Source organism: Astatotilapia calliptera, chromosome 9, assembly GCF_964374335.1.
Source record: "Astatotilapia calliptera chromosome 9, fAstCal68.1, whole genome shotgun sequence".
Lineage (NCBI taxonomy): Eukaryota > Metazoa > Chordata > Actinopteri > Cichliformes > Cichlidae > Astatotilapia > Astatotilapia calliptera.
Genome location: NC_137430.1, coordinates 10,614,698 through 10,631,378, shown reverse-complemented (window position 1 = coordinate 10,631,378; position 16,681 = coordinate 10,614,698). Strand labels below are relative to the sequence as shown.

The 16,681-nt window shown below is 41.6% G+C and overlaps 2 protein-coding genes across 2 annotated transcripts in view; one reads left to right on the top strand and one right to left on the bottom strand.

Annotated features, from left to right (window-relative positions):
- The window catches only part of LOC113028747 (uncharacterized), a 63,494-nt gene extending 50,932 nt beyond the window's left edge, over nucleotides 1-12,562 (top strand). Inside the window, exons 5-9 of the mRNA XM_026179169.2 lie at nucleotides 1,898-1,987; nucleotides 4,944-5,088; nucleotides 5,988-6,121; nucleotides 7,392-7,600; nucleotides 9,748-12,562. Coding sequence (XP_026034954.2) covers nucleotides 1,898-1,987; nucleotides 4,944-5,088; nucleotides 5,988-6,121; nucleotides 7,392-7,600; nucleotides 9,748-10,891 — 1,722 coding nt within the window. The 3' untranslated portion in view covers nucleotides 10,892-12,562. The remainder of the gene's footprint in view (nucleotides 1-1,897; nucleotides 1,988-4,943; nucleotides 5,089-5,987; nucleotides 6,122-7,391; nucleotides 7,601-9,747) is intronic.
- The window catches only part of LOC113028755 (leukocyte elastase inhibitor-like), a 373,460-nt gene that overhangs the window by 314,081 nt on the left and 42,698 nt on the right, over nucleotides 1-16,681 (bottom strand). The gene's annotated exons all lie outside the window — the stretch shown is intronic.

Sequence of the window (16,681 nt, the reverse complement as noted above, 5' to 3'; positions counted from 1 at the left end):
CTGAGGCCAGACAGGTGAAAAAATGTCTTCAGGGATACGAAGATAAGGGTGGGTAATTATGTCCAGAAACCCGAATAAGTACATTAGATGTTGTGACTATCTGATGAACTGCCGCGACACTGCGTTGGCGGTGTTGGATTTAGACGTAAATATATCACATCTGGCATTGACATGTTGTTCCCAGATGTTTATTGAAGTACTAAATACATTACATAGCTACATTAAATATTAATCCACTAATGTTGATTGATCGCTACCCTCCAGAGGGCTCCAAAAATGCTGGTCCGAGTAACAAAGACTTTTAATTTGTACAAATGTTGCACAGTAAATGCTGAGTGAGGACCAGTATCAGAGGAAAGATGCTATATCAGTGTGCTTTATTTCCAACTAATCTGCATCTGTTTTGAATGCTGGAATAAGTTGTGCATCTATGTGTGTTTGTGTGTTTGTGTGTACCCCCCCGACATTTGAACATGTGCCAGTTAAACTTGTCAAACATCATCTGCATCTATGCCACAGAGGACTTGACCCATCTTCCAGTCTCCACTGCTGCCGTCATGCTTTCATATACTGTTTTCAGATGTCATCATGTCAGTGTCTCAATATTTTTTTCTCAGAGGCTTTGCTTTGCTGCAGCTTGGCTTTTACGCCGATAGGTTTTAGGGCTGCAAATTGCTCTGCTCACAGAGAGGTCACAGAGAGGAGTTTATGGGACAGGTAAGGACAGGGCGCGTACAGTGAGCATTCGCCTCTCGCTAAGGCAATCATATCACTGCTGGGTGTAAGTGACAGAGAGAGACGTGGAAGGAGTGGGCACTGGGGTGAAGTGAGGGGCAGCTGGGCTTTCTACCTTATAAAGTACACAGAAACACACAGAAACACACACACACCAGGAAAGACCTGCATAGTCTCGCAGTAAAATAGAGGTGACAGACTCTGGCAGCAGCAGTCACGCAAGTCAAGTAGCCTTGCAGTTGTCACGCTATCACAGCTGTGCGCACACTGCACACTGGAAGGCCTCTTTCCCGTCTCCTTCCTGTGCTTTTCTCCTTCATGTGCTGCCTTTTTTAAATATATCTCTCGCACTCTTTCTTTTCCTCTCCATCTGTCCATCTCTCCTCATTTAACAGATACCATTTGTGTATTTTTTTAACATTTTCTTTCTCTGTATCCTCCGCTGGCCAAACACGTTATCCCCCCTCCCTAGCTTTGTGTGGATGGGTGTGTGAGCAAAGAGGGAAAGTGGGAAGAAGTGTGCTTGTGTCTGGAGTTTCTCTGCTTTTAATCAGTGTGTTTGCTACGACAAATCAAAGCAGCTGTACCAGTCAAACAGACTTAATTATCAGAGTTTCGAGCTTATGAAATGTGTAACTTTAAAGGAGCGCAAATAGGCGCGTAAGTCATCTGCGAGCTAACTGCTTTAAAAAATACAGTTTTAACCAGAGAATATGAGGAAAAAGGTCTTTCACAAGCAATATTTTGCATTATAAATCACTAAGTTTTATTTGGCTCGCTCTGTAACACAACCATCTGTTTTTCATTCCCTCTCTTGTGTTGTAATTTTCTATCTTTTGTTCCATTTTTACAGTTTTTCTGCTGTTCTGAGAATTATGGAAAGAAGTTGAATATTACATTTTTAAAGGTTTTACAAGCAAAAATTCTTTTTTTTAAGGGCGTAGTAATAACTTCAACCACGGTTAGGTCACAAATTAGAACATCTGACTATATTGTATCTATATTCTTACACCTGTATTACGCTTTTCACAGACAGAATAGAGAAGTCATGTGTGTGTTTGTTGCATTTGAGTTTATTTGCTGCACGAGCTGCCCTGACTCTCTTTCTGTGTGTGTGTGTGTGTGTGTGTGTGTGTGTGTGTGTGTGTGTGTGTGTGTGTAGTCTCTGACAGGCTTTGCCTTGGTGGTGAGCAGTGACGGGATGGTTTTTTACGCTTCCTCGACCATTGTGGACTATCTGGGATTTCATCAGGTGAGTTGAACACGAATACAGTGAAAACATTGTATAATCTATGTTTAATATGTATAAACGAAATGCACGCTGTACATATGATTATCCATAGATAAGCTGATAAGCCTTGACTGTTCTGTAGATGGGGGAATCAGTGTGCCAAAACTCCAACAGATCAGTAGGAAATGTGCTCTTTGAGCCAGAATATATAAAATATAAAAATGAGGTATGAGTTGCCTTTTTTTGTACTTCAGCTGGTCACATGGCCTCGTAATCTGTGATGATAGCATCCATGAAAGTGTTTTAGCACACAAACCCTCTTAAGGTTACGAATCTGCAAATCTCATAGGACCTCATTGCTGTCATTATTCAACAAGGTCACAATTGCCGTTTTTAGTACGCTCCATTCTTCTGTTGCCATCCCATCCAGTTTAGGATCCGGAGTAAACTGCCTTTCTTTTAATTCTGACTTCCTGCTGCCTGATAACTCTTTCAGAGGGCAAAGTAAACCCAGAAGGTTACACCTAAGGGGACCACAGAAGGGTGAAGACCTCTGTTTCACCCTGAGATACACTCTGCGGGCGTCTGTTATGTGTGTGCGGGCACTGATAAGTCACCGACGGTTTAACTCTTTTCCTTTCCAGTGGCTATACCCAGCCAGTCATTAATTATGAATGAAGTCAACATGGGCTCGCCTGTCCCTCGATGCTGAAATCATCGCTCTCCTTCAAAGCCATAAATAAAGTGCTTTTCACTGTTAAAATTCCTCCTGTTGCCCTCATGCCTTCTCTTTCTCACACACACATACACACACATCACGATAGACATTCTTCTGCAGCGCTCCCACTTGGCTTACAAGCAGACAGGGGCGGCCATGAAATTGACATGAAACCCAAAGTGGTCTGAGACGCCCTGCCACAGTATGTGCATAGGTGTGTGTGTCTACAGATTGGCACGGAACCACCGGGCAAAGGAAATTAAAACTCCAAGGGGCATTTGCGTATGCACGTGTGTCTTAGCAGCTCAGTCAACGCTTTTTATTTTGTAACGTCTGCTTTTTGTTCCCATAAATTTCCACTCAAATGATCAGATTTTGCTAGCTAAGGTTTCACTTTATGCCAGCTTCATTGTCACGTGCTCAGCAAAAGACCCGAGCGAAAAGTTAATGTCAATAATTTTGCAGGAATCAAACCAAAGTAATGGAAAAAAATATCAGTTTTGAGCTGATTATTGCACAGAACCTGAATATGGCCTTGGCTGAATTTCACAGCAAACCATCCCAGCGTTGAGTCGAGTTGCTGCCATCCAGTTGTTGCCTTTCATAAACACATGTGACCAGCACAGTTAAAAACAAAAAAAACGAACATTCATTCAATATGCAACAAGTGCTCGAAGAATTAGCAAAAATCGTATCCATGTTAGGAAGGACCGGGACCGTTTTGCGACATGTTAGCTGCTGATTAAATATTAAAGAGATGTAAATTTACCAGCTCACACTAGTAGAATCACAACTGGCCCTTTGTGTGCTCAGATCTCGGCAGTGACTGTATGTAAGACACTTGGCAGCGGATCAAGCGAATCAAGTCACCGCAGTACGTTAAATTGCGTACATGCAAAACAGTTATTTTAAAGAAAGAAAAAGAAAAGGAATTACCACGCAACAGGTTTGGCTGTGAGCCATAGCACTGCAGCATGCAAAGCATTTGGTGTGATAAACGAATGTATCATCAGCATTAGCTCAAGGTTGAGCTCAGAATTCAAATCAGGTGTTCTTTGTAGTCAGCAATGGCCATATTTAGAAGTGAAAAGCAAAATGCAGGTGACTTTGAGCACAGAGAAGATGAATAGGAGTGAACGGGTAGTTGACAGCTTTTCTGCATTTTTCTACATTAAAAATATGTCTTTTTAAATACTCACAGATCCGCGTGTTGTATTTTCAGACTGTCATGAAAACATTCTTTTATACTTTCCCACATGTTCAGCTCTTGCAAAGGAGCTGTTAGTTGTTTTTAAGCCACATGCTTTGCCTCTCAGGCTTTGACAGCATGTAACATAATTTTGAGCCCACAGCTGTATTCAGAAAGACACTTATCCATAATATACCACAGGAAATAAAGAAGAAAAGACATGGCTTTGCTAAGTAGCACCACAAGAAAGCGCCACAGAAGAGCAGAAAACCTCCACTGGCCTTTGATCCAATTTGTTACAGGGGCAGTTAGCCTTTGAAGGTCACTGAAAATATCACTTATTCTCTTTTTCCTCCCCCTCTTCTTTTCCTCTCTGAGTTTTTTTTACAAGAAACATAAACAATAGTCACTCGATCCTTCTGTCTGCCTGACTGCCGGTAGGGAACCCAACCACAGGACGAAGCGCTCGCCGAAGACAGTGGGAACAGATTGTGTTTGCAGAGGCAGGCGATCAAAAAGCCTCGCGTGCCACCAGTGTGGAAATTATGGAGCGAGGGCAGGGAGGAGGGGGAGAGGGAAGAGGAGAAGGTTGAACATTTTAGTGAGGAATCTGTCATGGAATGACAGAAAACACAGCTATTGCTGGAAAAGAGAGGGAGGAATGACGAGAGCGGGCTGGAACCCGACTTACTGTGTGTTTGTGTGGATGTGGAGAGAAAGCTGGGCTGGACTGCCGTTCGGGAGCTGGTGTCACGCGATGTTTGACAAACACAGCTGCCCTCGCTGGCCCCGCAGCTGCCCTTAAGACTGTTACTGTACTGGGGCAATTCTCCTGCCTTTTTGCATGTGTATGTAACTGTGCGAGTGCTCTGGTTGTCTGACTTTCATCGACTTTGTATGTATAGCGTTGACCTCCCCAGGAATGGTGGGGCAGAATTAGCCCTGAGAGCGGCGAACAGCTGTCAGCTACAAGAATGGAAGCAAAACTCGGTCGTCCAAAGTCATAAACCGGATGTAAAACTAAAAATTAAAACTGATTAACCAAACCAGTCCGAATCCCCTCCCCACAGACTGACGTGATGCACCAGAATGTGTTTGACTACATCCACATAGACGACCGTCAGGAATTCAGACGCCAGCTCCACTGGGCCATGTGTCCTCCACAGCACCAAGGGACGGTGGCACACCAGGATAACCAGCTAGCTGCAGGAACTGGTGGGTAGATCACTATGAATTTAGTATGGGAACATATAAAACTTATTATCGAACAATGCAATAGGTTTGAGGTGATGAGGTCAGCTGCTGAGATTTCTATTCCTGGATCTGTATGATGTTGATGAGAGGAACCATCTATTCTGTCAATCTCAATTCAATTCAGTTCAAATTTATTGATATAGTGCCAAATTGAGGCAATGACCCTACAAATATAGAGGGAAAACCCCAACAATCAGTAGACGACCCCCCGTGGCAAAAGTGGGAAGGAAAAACTCCCTTTCAACAGGAAGAAACCTCCAGCAGAAACAGGCTCAGGGAGTGTCGGCCATCTGCCGCGACCGGTTAGGGGTGAGGGGAGAAAGACAGGTCAAAGACGAGCTGTGGAAATAAGCCAGATGTTAATAATAACTAATAACTAAATGCAGTGAGGCATATAAACACATAGTTAGTGAGAAAGGGGACTGAAGAAGAAACACTCAGTGCATCATGGGAAGCTCACCAGGAGCCTATTGCAGCGTAACCGAGGGAGGAGTCGGAGTCACCTGATCCAGCCCTAACTATATGCTTTATCAAAAAAGGAAAGTTTTAAGCCTGATCTTAAGGGTGTCTGTCTCACATTACACGCGTTATTAACAGTTTTAACGATTCATTAATTAAAATTGATACAGTGCTGACAGATAAATGCTTTAAACAGCAGTGTATTATTCATAAAAGCAGGTAAGTAATAAAAATACAAAAAAGAAGTCTGTCCCAGTCATTTGCTAACTATAAATATTGTTGTCATTTAAAACGTCATCATATTTATACATATGTATCTTGTTTTCTCCTGTATTATTACACAAATTGCAGTACAAATTGTATTACTCATACCCTCTCCATATTTCTTTACTAAATTACAGGTGAAGACTTTGTAGTGAGCAGCCTGTTCCATTCTCCAGAGGCAGGGGAAATCCCTCCCGAGCTCTCCTGCTTTCTCAACAGATGTTTCATAGCCAGAGTCCGATGCCTTTTGGACAGCACCTCTGGATTCTTGGTGAGTAATTGAACCAACTCAAACTCAAAAAAAACCCCAACAACGTTACTTCAGTTTTCAGTTCATTAAAGTTTACGCAAAATATAAAAACTGAGCAGGGGTTGCCCACTCACTGGAAGAAGACCCAGGGCTATAAAAAGTGTTATAACCCCTTGGTACCGCAAGACTTCACATATAATTGTAGTATGTGCAGTTATTTATAGGTGTATTGACAGAATTATAAGGTAATTGGGTGCATGGCCACAGTGGCAGAGAATGAGCGTGGTTCATCCCTCATGGCTGTGACTAGAGTGGTTTGGAGACCAGCAGTGGAAAAGCTGAAGGCCCTGATGACAGAGCAACGAGAATATGGGTTTGGACTGTTTCATCAGGGTCAGTCAAGTTTACTGTCACCAAGTCCTCTCTGGTTGCACTGAAGCTGGCCGCACAACTGAAATTTTAGATGGCAATTTTCTACATATACTGTAGATGCTGGTAGCCAAGTAGTGAGGAAATACTGGTTGGAGGCTTTCCTCATCAGTCAACATAATTACAGTTAGGACACAACAATTTGTAATGTAACGCACAGTGCTCAATCTGCTCACAAATAATCTGGCAAGAAAGTCTCGGTTTCATAACATTTGGACCACTTACGAGTGTTTTCAGACACAGTAGCAGCCTTATTTCATGGACAGGAAAGTCAGTCAGTTCCTTCACAGTGTTAGCCAAAAATTAAATGTCCACCAGTGTTGGCTAATAAAAGTTAGCTGACAGGTTTAATCAAGATGTTGAACACTGCACACAACATCTAATTAAACTTGGTTAAACTGGACTTGAGGGGAGGATTACCAGGTTTAAGTTAGCTAACATTAACAAGCTTGGCTAGCTAAATGTTTAGACCACACGCGTGCATGCCACAGACACAGATGCCTCCTGATTTGAGCCAAGAAGCTTACGAATAAAATACTAGAATTTAGCTTTAATGGATGGAGTGTCGGCACAACTGACTTTATAGGAACCGATACTATTTGTCTGAAAGTGGCACTAACAGTGCAGATATGCTAGAGAGGTTCAGTTCAGTGACTCAGATTAAAAGAGGAGAAACCTAGCAGAAGCCTAGCCAACAATATGAAACCTCTTTGCCACTGATTGGTCATAAAAATGGTCGCTATAATAGTCGATACCTTTAAGCCTTTGTAAAAGGGCAGAAAAATAAAGCCTAGATGTTTGTGTAATTGTATTATATGTTAATCAAGGCCTTTGGATGGGTCCTTTCTTTCTTCTGTTCCAGACGATGCAGTTCCAAGGTCGGTTGAAGTTCCTCCATGGGCAGAAAAAGAAGTCAGCCTCTGGTGCTCCAGTGGCCCCACAGCTGGCTTTGTTCTGCATAGCTGTTCCCCTCCTGCTCCCCTCCATCACGGAGATGAAAATGAAGAACATGTTAATGCGGGGAAAGAATAAAGGAGCAGTAGGAGGAATCATCTCCGGACTGGAGCAAGGGTAAGAAGGAATAAACTCTCACACATGCGCAGCATCTTTACAGCTTTAACTAAGTTAGGAGAGATGATGCATATTGACACTGTGTCACAGTTTTGGACACTGATTGCTTTAATAGGGGTACTATGTAGTAACTAAAGGTGAAGTGTTTTAACAGTCTTAACACTGAGGTTTGATGCATTTTGGCATCTCGTTATAGCCTCTAGAGAACGACACTGATTGGCTTTATGGGAGCTCTGAGTAAAGGTCAACATTTGAGAGTCCATAGGTCACAGCAGCTCACAGTTCATAAGGGATGACGTGTTTATTTTGTTATTATACACTTTACATGTCCTAAGATTACCTCTTGCCTCGGTTGTGGTCCACATCGCACGGGCACAGGAAACATAATTATTTGGAGTTACTGTGAGAAAATCCATTTGCTCCAGCCCTCATGTGTCATTTATTGATTTTTTGAGGTTTGTCTTTTTTTCACAGATACCAACTTATTGCCCAGCAACAGTTTTATGAACACACAAGCATTTACACTGAGACCCAGTTACCAACACAAACATAAGCCCTCTCCTCACCCAGTAGGATCTGATACCAAACCAAACAAGCGCTGGACGCCTTACCTGTGGCCAATTAGGAGCAAATACGCGTCTCAGCTTGGATAAGGCCCTCTGTGATTCATGCATCATTAACAACTTTAGGGAGTCAGAGAGGCCAAGACTTGGGATGTAGTCAGTAAAGCAGAGCTCCTCCACCCCTCCTGCTGTTCAGGCTTCTTTCTTCCTTCACACATCATCCAAGGCAACATGGTGGATAATGTAACGATAAACCAGTTAACTTGACAGCAGATTGGATTGGTTAAACCATTCTTAGGGTTAAGGTTCAGAATTAAGTGTATAGTATGTACAGTACATGTAGCGCCTGGGTCTGCTGCCATATTGAGAGACTTAATATGACTTGGATTAAACTTACAGTCAGATTCCCGAAAGCCTGCTGACTTTATTGTTGCACAACGATCTCCGGTTCTGCTCTAAATTCTGAGTATATGTAGACTTTTTTAAAACTAGGAAACACAGTGAAACTGCGTCAGGCTATTATAACAAAAAATAGAAAGCAATACTTCTCTTTTTGGTCATTTCGTGTCACTAGTCGGCAGATGTCACTGAAAACATGTCCCTTAGTTCATTTCTTTGCGAGCCTGTTATAGTGAAATTGTCGCTACTGCTAGAACAATCTAAGAGCTAAGAAAAGACTCATTTTACACATATGATGCTACAGAATATACTCACTCACAGCTTGGTTGTATTAAAGACCTTCAGCTGTGCTGTGCTCAGGTTGAGAGATATTTGAAAGATAGGAAAAATGCAGAAACATATTTGGAAGCAGACAAACAAAAAGAAACATTTGCCTTTAGAATTCCTGAATAATCACTCACAGAACCGCAAATTAAACCCTGTTATTACCACTGTAGCCATGCACTGTAATTGGGTTTCCATATAAAAACTGAAAAGATGAAGAGGGGGAAAAAAACATATTTTGATTATTGTTTTTGTGGGGGGGCACGAAGAAAGCCACAGAAACAAGTCAAACAAGTACGGGAAAAACTGGAAAAGGCATTTAACGTATGAATGCTGATTAATCAGAATGCTGTAATAGTTATAAATATAATTGAGCTCTTTTATCTTTTTCGATCAATCGCTTACTCAGCGTTCAACAAGATGAATTTCAAACTTAAAATCATAAGAAAATACAGTTTGAAAAGACTTTCATGCAGTTACTGAACACATTCGGGTTCAGCTACTGCACTGTGTAAACATGAAGATATATTGCATTGTGCTGCCTATAAACTAGGAGACCGGGCCATCATTGATCTTTGGGGTTCTGGATGTTGACTCTGTTCTCAATTTTCAGATGAGACACATCCCGGAAAAGATGAGTCACTTTTGGAAAGATCCTCTCGTGAACTAAATTGAACCAAACTTAGAATTTTTATGCTTTGAGTCATTCGGCAGAAAAGAAACAAAAACATTGAGTATGCAGTGGTTGCCATATGGATACATGGGTAGAGTAAAACTTTGTAAGTTTTGTGTCTTTGTTTTGTGACTAATGATCTATTTTTTTTCCTTCTCTTTCCACTTCCACTCTTTCCCCCTGCACAGCGAGCGTGGAGAACACCTCCGGAGACACTCCTTCAATGGAGGAATGGGTGATGCTGCAGATTCTCTCCGGCTCTCCTGTCCCACTCCTGGTGCAACCCAGCGAGGTCACCACACTCCGTGGACCCCACTCTCCAAAGACAACCTCAAGTTCCGCCCGGACGGTTACTATAACCAGGAGGAGCCCCTAAACTACTGCAAGTCCTCCGTGGGTCCCCATAAAGGTCTGAGCCCAGGCGTGGGTGGCGGCTGGCCTCCACGACAGAACTCAGGACCCGTCAGGGCAGGCCAGGGCGTCAGCTACATCCCCTCTAACCGCATGAACAAGACCGGCCAGTACGGGAAGCCGTACCGTCTCTCGCCCAGCTGTCACAGCAGCAGAGGTGGTGAGGTGTTTGTCTCCAAGCTGTACGGCAACGTCCAGATTCCCACAGACCCAGACGCCTACTGCGTGGACCTGGTGAAGAGCGAGAATGGCTACGGAGAATGCTTCGACGGTCACCTGATGCCGGAGATGCCCCCCATAAAGATCGAGCACGACTCTGATTCGGAGAACGGCTGCGACGCGTACGGCCGACCCTGGACGTGCCGCGACCAAGTGCCCGTTGACCGTCGCTATGGTAACGGCCTATATGACCACACCGTTGGCCTGCAGCTGAAATCCGAAGCTGATTATTACGATCCACAGTATTCGCCCTGCCAGCGGGGGAAGGCTGGGATCAGCCCGCCGTACAACAACGGTAACTATCAGAACTATGCAGTGAACAACGGGAACGCCAACGCACGCCTGTTAAAGTGCGACAAAGACCTGGGCAGTAACAATGACTCCAGTCAGTTTAGTCCTCAGAGATTCCCACACTCAGACTCTCTATGCAGCAGCCAATCCGTCAACCTCATGGACTCGCACGTCTACTCACAGGATCCACACAAGGCCTACATGCAGTCTGACTACAACAAGCATGGCACCTACGAGTTCAAAGGTCACAGCCTGATCCATTCGATCAAGCGGGAGCCCATAGACTCGCCGCCGTGGCCTGAGAGCGGCCATGACATGAACCAGTCCATAATGGTCGGCTCCAGGAACGTTATGCCGTGCGTGATGAGCACAGGACACCACAAGTCCAGTCCATATATTTACATGCCGTGAAAGTGACACGTCAACACATCTGCAGATACTTACCCTCTACACAAACACACACACATACATATTCTGTACACGCAAAGAAATCAGTGTGCATTAAAGTACTTTGTCTTATCGTTTTCATACACCAGCATTATAAGAGAAGAGTTATTTTTTAAGGGATTCCCAGGATGTCACATACTTCTTCTGTTTGACGAAGAAGCTCAGGTTCTAGTGTTGTGACAATCAAAGTTAATATGAATCCAGTTTATGCATAGATTCGTTTGTTTGTAAGGATTAAACTTTGTAGCTGGTTCCAAGCACTTTTAGATTTAGCGACGACAAGACTTTTGAAACACAGTTTTATTTTATTTTTTTTAATATGTTGTGGACACCTGACTTTTGTGGAAGAAACAAAGATTTAGCTGTCGAGAAATGTTTTGGTTTTTTTAACCTTGCACACAGGGGACGACTTACGCCTACGCTGGTCTCAAGGGAGATGACGAGTGAGTATGAGAAAAACAGGTGATTTTTGCATGTTTTCATGCTTTTAAATTACTGCCAGGGCAGTTTAAAAAAACAAATAGGGTGAGCAAAGTTAAATTGGTGCCACAAGATAATACTTAAAGCACCGTAAAACACTTGTTCATTCATTCGAGGATATTTTAATGCATGAAAAATCTTCTTTGATGCCCGTTTGTTTTGTGTTCTGAATCGTCTAAAAGCGTAGCTTTCGATGCAACATTGGAAAGTTTTAAAAACTGATCCTTGCTTGCTGCAGAACTGTTCAGAAAACTAGAGATCAATTAATACTGCATAGTGTAAAACATGTCAAACTATCAGTAGAGCCAAAGCTTTAAACTTTAAGCATATTTTTTTTGTATGTTACAATCAGCCAGATTACATAGAAGCAAGCAGGGAATCAAACCTCCAACACAAGCCCTGTGGCGTGTGTCCTGCTGAAGTCTCCATGAGCAAGGCATTGATTGGTACCTTGTGAGTGTGCTGCTTTGCACTGGCTGCTGGGCTTCTTTGTGAAAAAGGATAATGGGAAGATGAAATTCAGAGTGCACAAGATCAAAGTTTAAGAAGGCTGGTAATTCAAAAGTGATACTAACTGAAATCATGATGTAACTGCTGTTTTTTTAATCGTCAAACAGTAAAATATTTTAATTAAAATCTTTCAAACGTCATCATTTTAGATCATAAAACTCCTGTCGCACCTTCTCTTGGAGGTAATATTGTACAGCATAGGTGAGTGTTCATGACAAGTTCTGCATTTCAGCTCATATACCCCCCCTCCGGGTTATGACGCCTTTCACGTCGTCCTTTCAGTCCCGAAACATTGGACCTTATGTTCACATCAGTATTTTTGCACTAGTGAATTTTTAAAAAAAGCACCAAATTAAATCAATGTCAGTCTCAGTTTTGTGAAGCTAAGTTGCACTACTGGGAATAGTTCAGTTGAAGTTCAGCCTATCCAGAAAGGTTTTGGAGTCGACACGCACAACTGTACATGGTGTCACTGTTTTGGATTTGTCTTTTTCTCTCTCTCTCTCTTTGTGTGTGTTCATTTCAATAAATGTTTGAGGATTTGTATTTATTGTAAGACGCAAATAATTTAAAAACTACAGTTTTGAAGGCTTTTTTGTTTCTGTTCTACTAACGTAAATAAATATGGCTTTCCCCCCTCCTCGCTATCTGTTTTGATAATTGTAAAAAAAAAGACTCATACTTATCTGATGGAGGAGGTAGCTGCAAGGTAGCGAACACAGTGTGTGTATGTATATACGTATATATATACGTGTGTGTATATATATGTATATACGTGTGTGTATATATATATATATATATATATATATATATATATACGTGTGTACATATATATATATATATATATATATATATATATACACACGTATATATATATATATATATATATATATATATATATATACACACGTATATATATATATATATATATATATATATATATATATATATACGTGTGTGTATATATATACGTATATATATGTATATATGTGCAGTGTCTTCCAATGTTTCTAAGTGTTTTTGCAAATGGGAGTTATCTATTAAAAAATCTTTTCTTTATATGAAAAATTTGTTCCAGGTGGTCATTTTTTTTAGTTACTGCAAGAATAACATTAAATGTCCTAGCTACACTCATCAGACAAACATCATCACAGAGCTAATGTGAAATCATGTACAGTGAGAGGTCATTTTACCAGACTTCATGATTTCCAGCTCTTTCTAGGATCATCAAAACACAAATTCTGCTGTTCAGTTAACATCCTTGTCTTTTTAGCAGCTTTTGAATTTTTCACGCACACCAAATAGGTTTCATCCTTCAGATTTGTCTCTCAATTAATAATAAATATTCAGCAGAACAGGATACAGAGTATCTCTAACCACATGCCCTGTATGATTAATGTGCTGCAAAGTTGGCGCGACAACTTGCTTGACACGATCTGGGAAACTTCCCCATTTCTCACCACTGCCTGGGATGAGGGCTAGAGCCAGGGGAATGTTGGCGGTCACCAAAAGGTGGAGGGCAGAAAAAGAGGCAGTGGACATGAGGGGAAAGAGATGTAACCTAAAAGCTGTGGTTAGATCCCGACCCTGTGGGATTCCCAGAAGAGCTGGACTCCAGTCCATCCAGGCAGTTAATTGTATTTACTTGGCACATATGGTTTAAAGTACTCCCTGAACATTTATGCTCATCTACTAAAATTATCATAGGTATTCATTCAGCGTCGCTTCCTTTGAACGTGACTGTAGAAGTGCAGTATGTGGTATTTGGATTTTTTGCCTGTCCAAAAATCAGTCAGATTTAAAGAGTAAATAATAAGTGGCTTGAAGGCCAAACTCAGAATTCAAGTGGTTGCAGATAATGGGACACAACAATTTAGCATCAAGAATGGAGGAAATCCACCAGACAAACAATTGCAGCACTGGAACTAAAAATGAAAGTAATATCAGAAATTACAGAAACTGATACTCCGGAAACAATTAGGCTATTTGGTAAACTGGCCAAAGTCGAACCTTTGGGTCCTGGGACACCGTGGGAACTTTCATGATACGCGCTTCATACTTAAAAGTAAATGTTAGTGTAGACTGTATATAAAAGATGGATGTAAACCACTATGATGGCTGATCACTCCACAATCTGAAGCATCAGTGATAGTATTTTAGAGGTTGTCCGTTAATTAAAATTAATCATGAAATATCAAGACTTTTTAAAATTATATTAGTATGTGCACTTGGCCAGTGGATAAATGTTTTTCTTGGATACTCTTGTTATTGTTTACAAGCTGGTTGCTGCCCAATAGTTTTTAGGATGAGGGGGAAAAAACTTTTCCAGATCAAGCAAACGTCAAACAGAAACAGAATTGAGATTTTGTGCAACAAATACACATACTGGTAAGAAAGAACTAGTTTCTCCCACTGCCAACTACAGTATCGTAATTCCTCCCTCTAATCCCCCCCAGAAGCTTGTGTTTGTTTTACTGTGGGGAGAGTATAGCTTATAGGGAATTACGGGATACACGAGGATCAGCCAGTAGGATGATTTTGAGTGTGTACATACATTTGTGCATGTTTGTGTGCATGCTAGTACATCAAGTAAGCGCCACATAGTCACATCCTATGTTTGTCTGTAAAGCACAAGAAATCCTATTATGATTTCCACCATTATCCACTATGTATTTACAAAAATAAGGTCTAGGGCCAGCATTCAGCTATACCACAGATCCAGAACACTGAATAATGGTTATTCAGTTTGTTTTGTTTCATTATTAGGTTTTTGGAGATAATAAAGATAAAAAAACAGGAAAAAAGTGACCGTAAAATGGTCATTTCAGACATGATTTAAAATCTATAGAAAATCACAGAAAATGTCTGTAGCCTCACAACAATATGATAAAATGAACTGAGATGACCTGCTGAAGTTCAACCTGAGCATCAGAATATGGAACAAAGATGATTTTAGTGACTTTGGAGATGCTCTGCCTGGTTGTTGGTTGTTGTTGGGGCTGGTCTGAGTATTTCAGAAACTCCCGATGTGATGGATCCATGCTGCCTTGTATCAAGAGTTAAGGCTGCTGGTGATACACACCACATCCTACCTGAGCGCTGTGGCTGACCAGTATACCAATCTAATGATGGCTGCTCCCAGCAGGACAATGTCCATTGACTCAAAGCTCAGATCATATCGAACTGGTTTCTTGAGCATGTCAGTGAGTTCACTGTATCCAAATTGCCTCTACGGTCAAGAGATTTTAATCCGATAAAAGCACCTTTGGGATGTGGTGGAACAGGAGATTCACATCATAGATTTGCAGCCGACAAATATTTGAAGAATGTTTCCAGCAGCTTGTTGAATCTGTGCCATGAAGGCAGTCCTGGAGGCAAAATAGTCTCCCACTCAGTGCTAGTAAGATGCATCTTATAAAGTGTCCAGTGTTGTATGTTTTACTGTATTTGGGAAATAACTCGACATTTTTACATAACTGTGAAAGTGTATAATTAGCAGTCTCCAGAACTAGTATTTCTACATTATAAACTACACTTCCCATAAATTCTTCTAAAGAATTGTATTTTGATACTGTCCTATTGAGCAATTACCATGTGTGTGTCAGTACTGATGTGTTTTACACGCACAGTTGTACAGAATGCCTTTCTTCCTCTTGACTTACAAAAGGCAAATTAAGATCCTACTTCCCATTGGTGCTTCACACACAATGTGTTTATGTTTCTAGGAAACTGCATTTGCAACATGTTTTTCATACAAAAGTGCTAGGTTGTTTTGGCTGTGAGAAAATGAATGCGATTTTTATGTTTTTACTTAGCAGAACTATAGGAACTACAGTGTAGGAGAAAGTGTAAACGCTATTCACAACCCATTGTGATTCATAAATAGTGTGTATGCAGAGTGCCAATAGGTCAATAGCTTTGGCCCCAAAAAGCCTTGTTGGTGACACGGGCTAATGTTTTGGGACTTCCTGTTCAATCTGTTGTCCTTTAATTTTTAATCTTCTTCTTCTTTTTCTAAGAACCTTCCCAAATGGCACTGATGATCATACTCCTCCAAGATGCCTGTGCTCTCACAGCATTTCAAGCAACTGGTTTGATGTTTTCTTCATTCAGTCCTTTATTCCGTCACTGAAGGTTTTTGGTGTTCACAGTTGATGGATGACAGTCAGGGGTCACCTGTGACAGATGAGCATTTATGCTCTTCAAGACCATAATTATCCTCCAATCCATTCTCTTCCATTAATCCAACTGAGGGTCAGAGAAGGGCTGGAGCCTATCCCAGCTACCACAGGTCAAGAGGCAGGGTACACAATCTGAACTGGTCACCAGCCTGTCGCAAGGCTAACACATAGATACAGACAACCACTCACACCTATGGGCAATTTAGAATCACCAGTTAATCCAACCCCACTAACTGCATGCCTTCGAATTGTGGGAGGACACTGGAGTACCTGGAAAGAACCCACATGGAGAACATGCAAACTACACACAGAGAGGCCCCAGACTGGATTCAAACCCAGGACAATCTTGCAGTGAGGTGACTGTGCTGCATAATAATGTTGAAAAAGTCTCAAGTGTCTTTCTCAAGATTGCTTTCCTGTAAATGCATGCTCCCTTTTGCTCTCCACTTTTACTGTACGCAAAGCCTGCTTAAGCATATTACGTCAAAAGTACTGAGGAGGCTTTTACTCACAATACTATTACCACAAAACTCCAGGTAATCTTTGCAGATCATGCACGCACTGCATGTTAAGATATCCACTT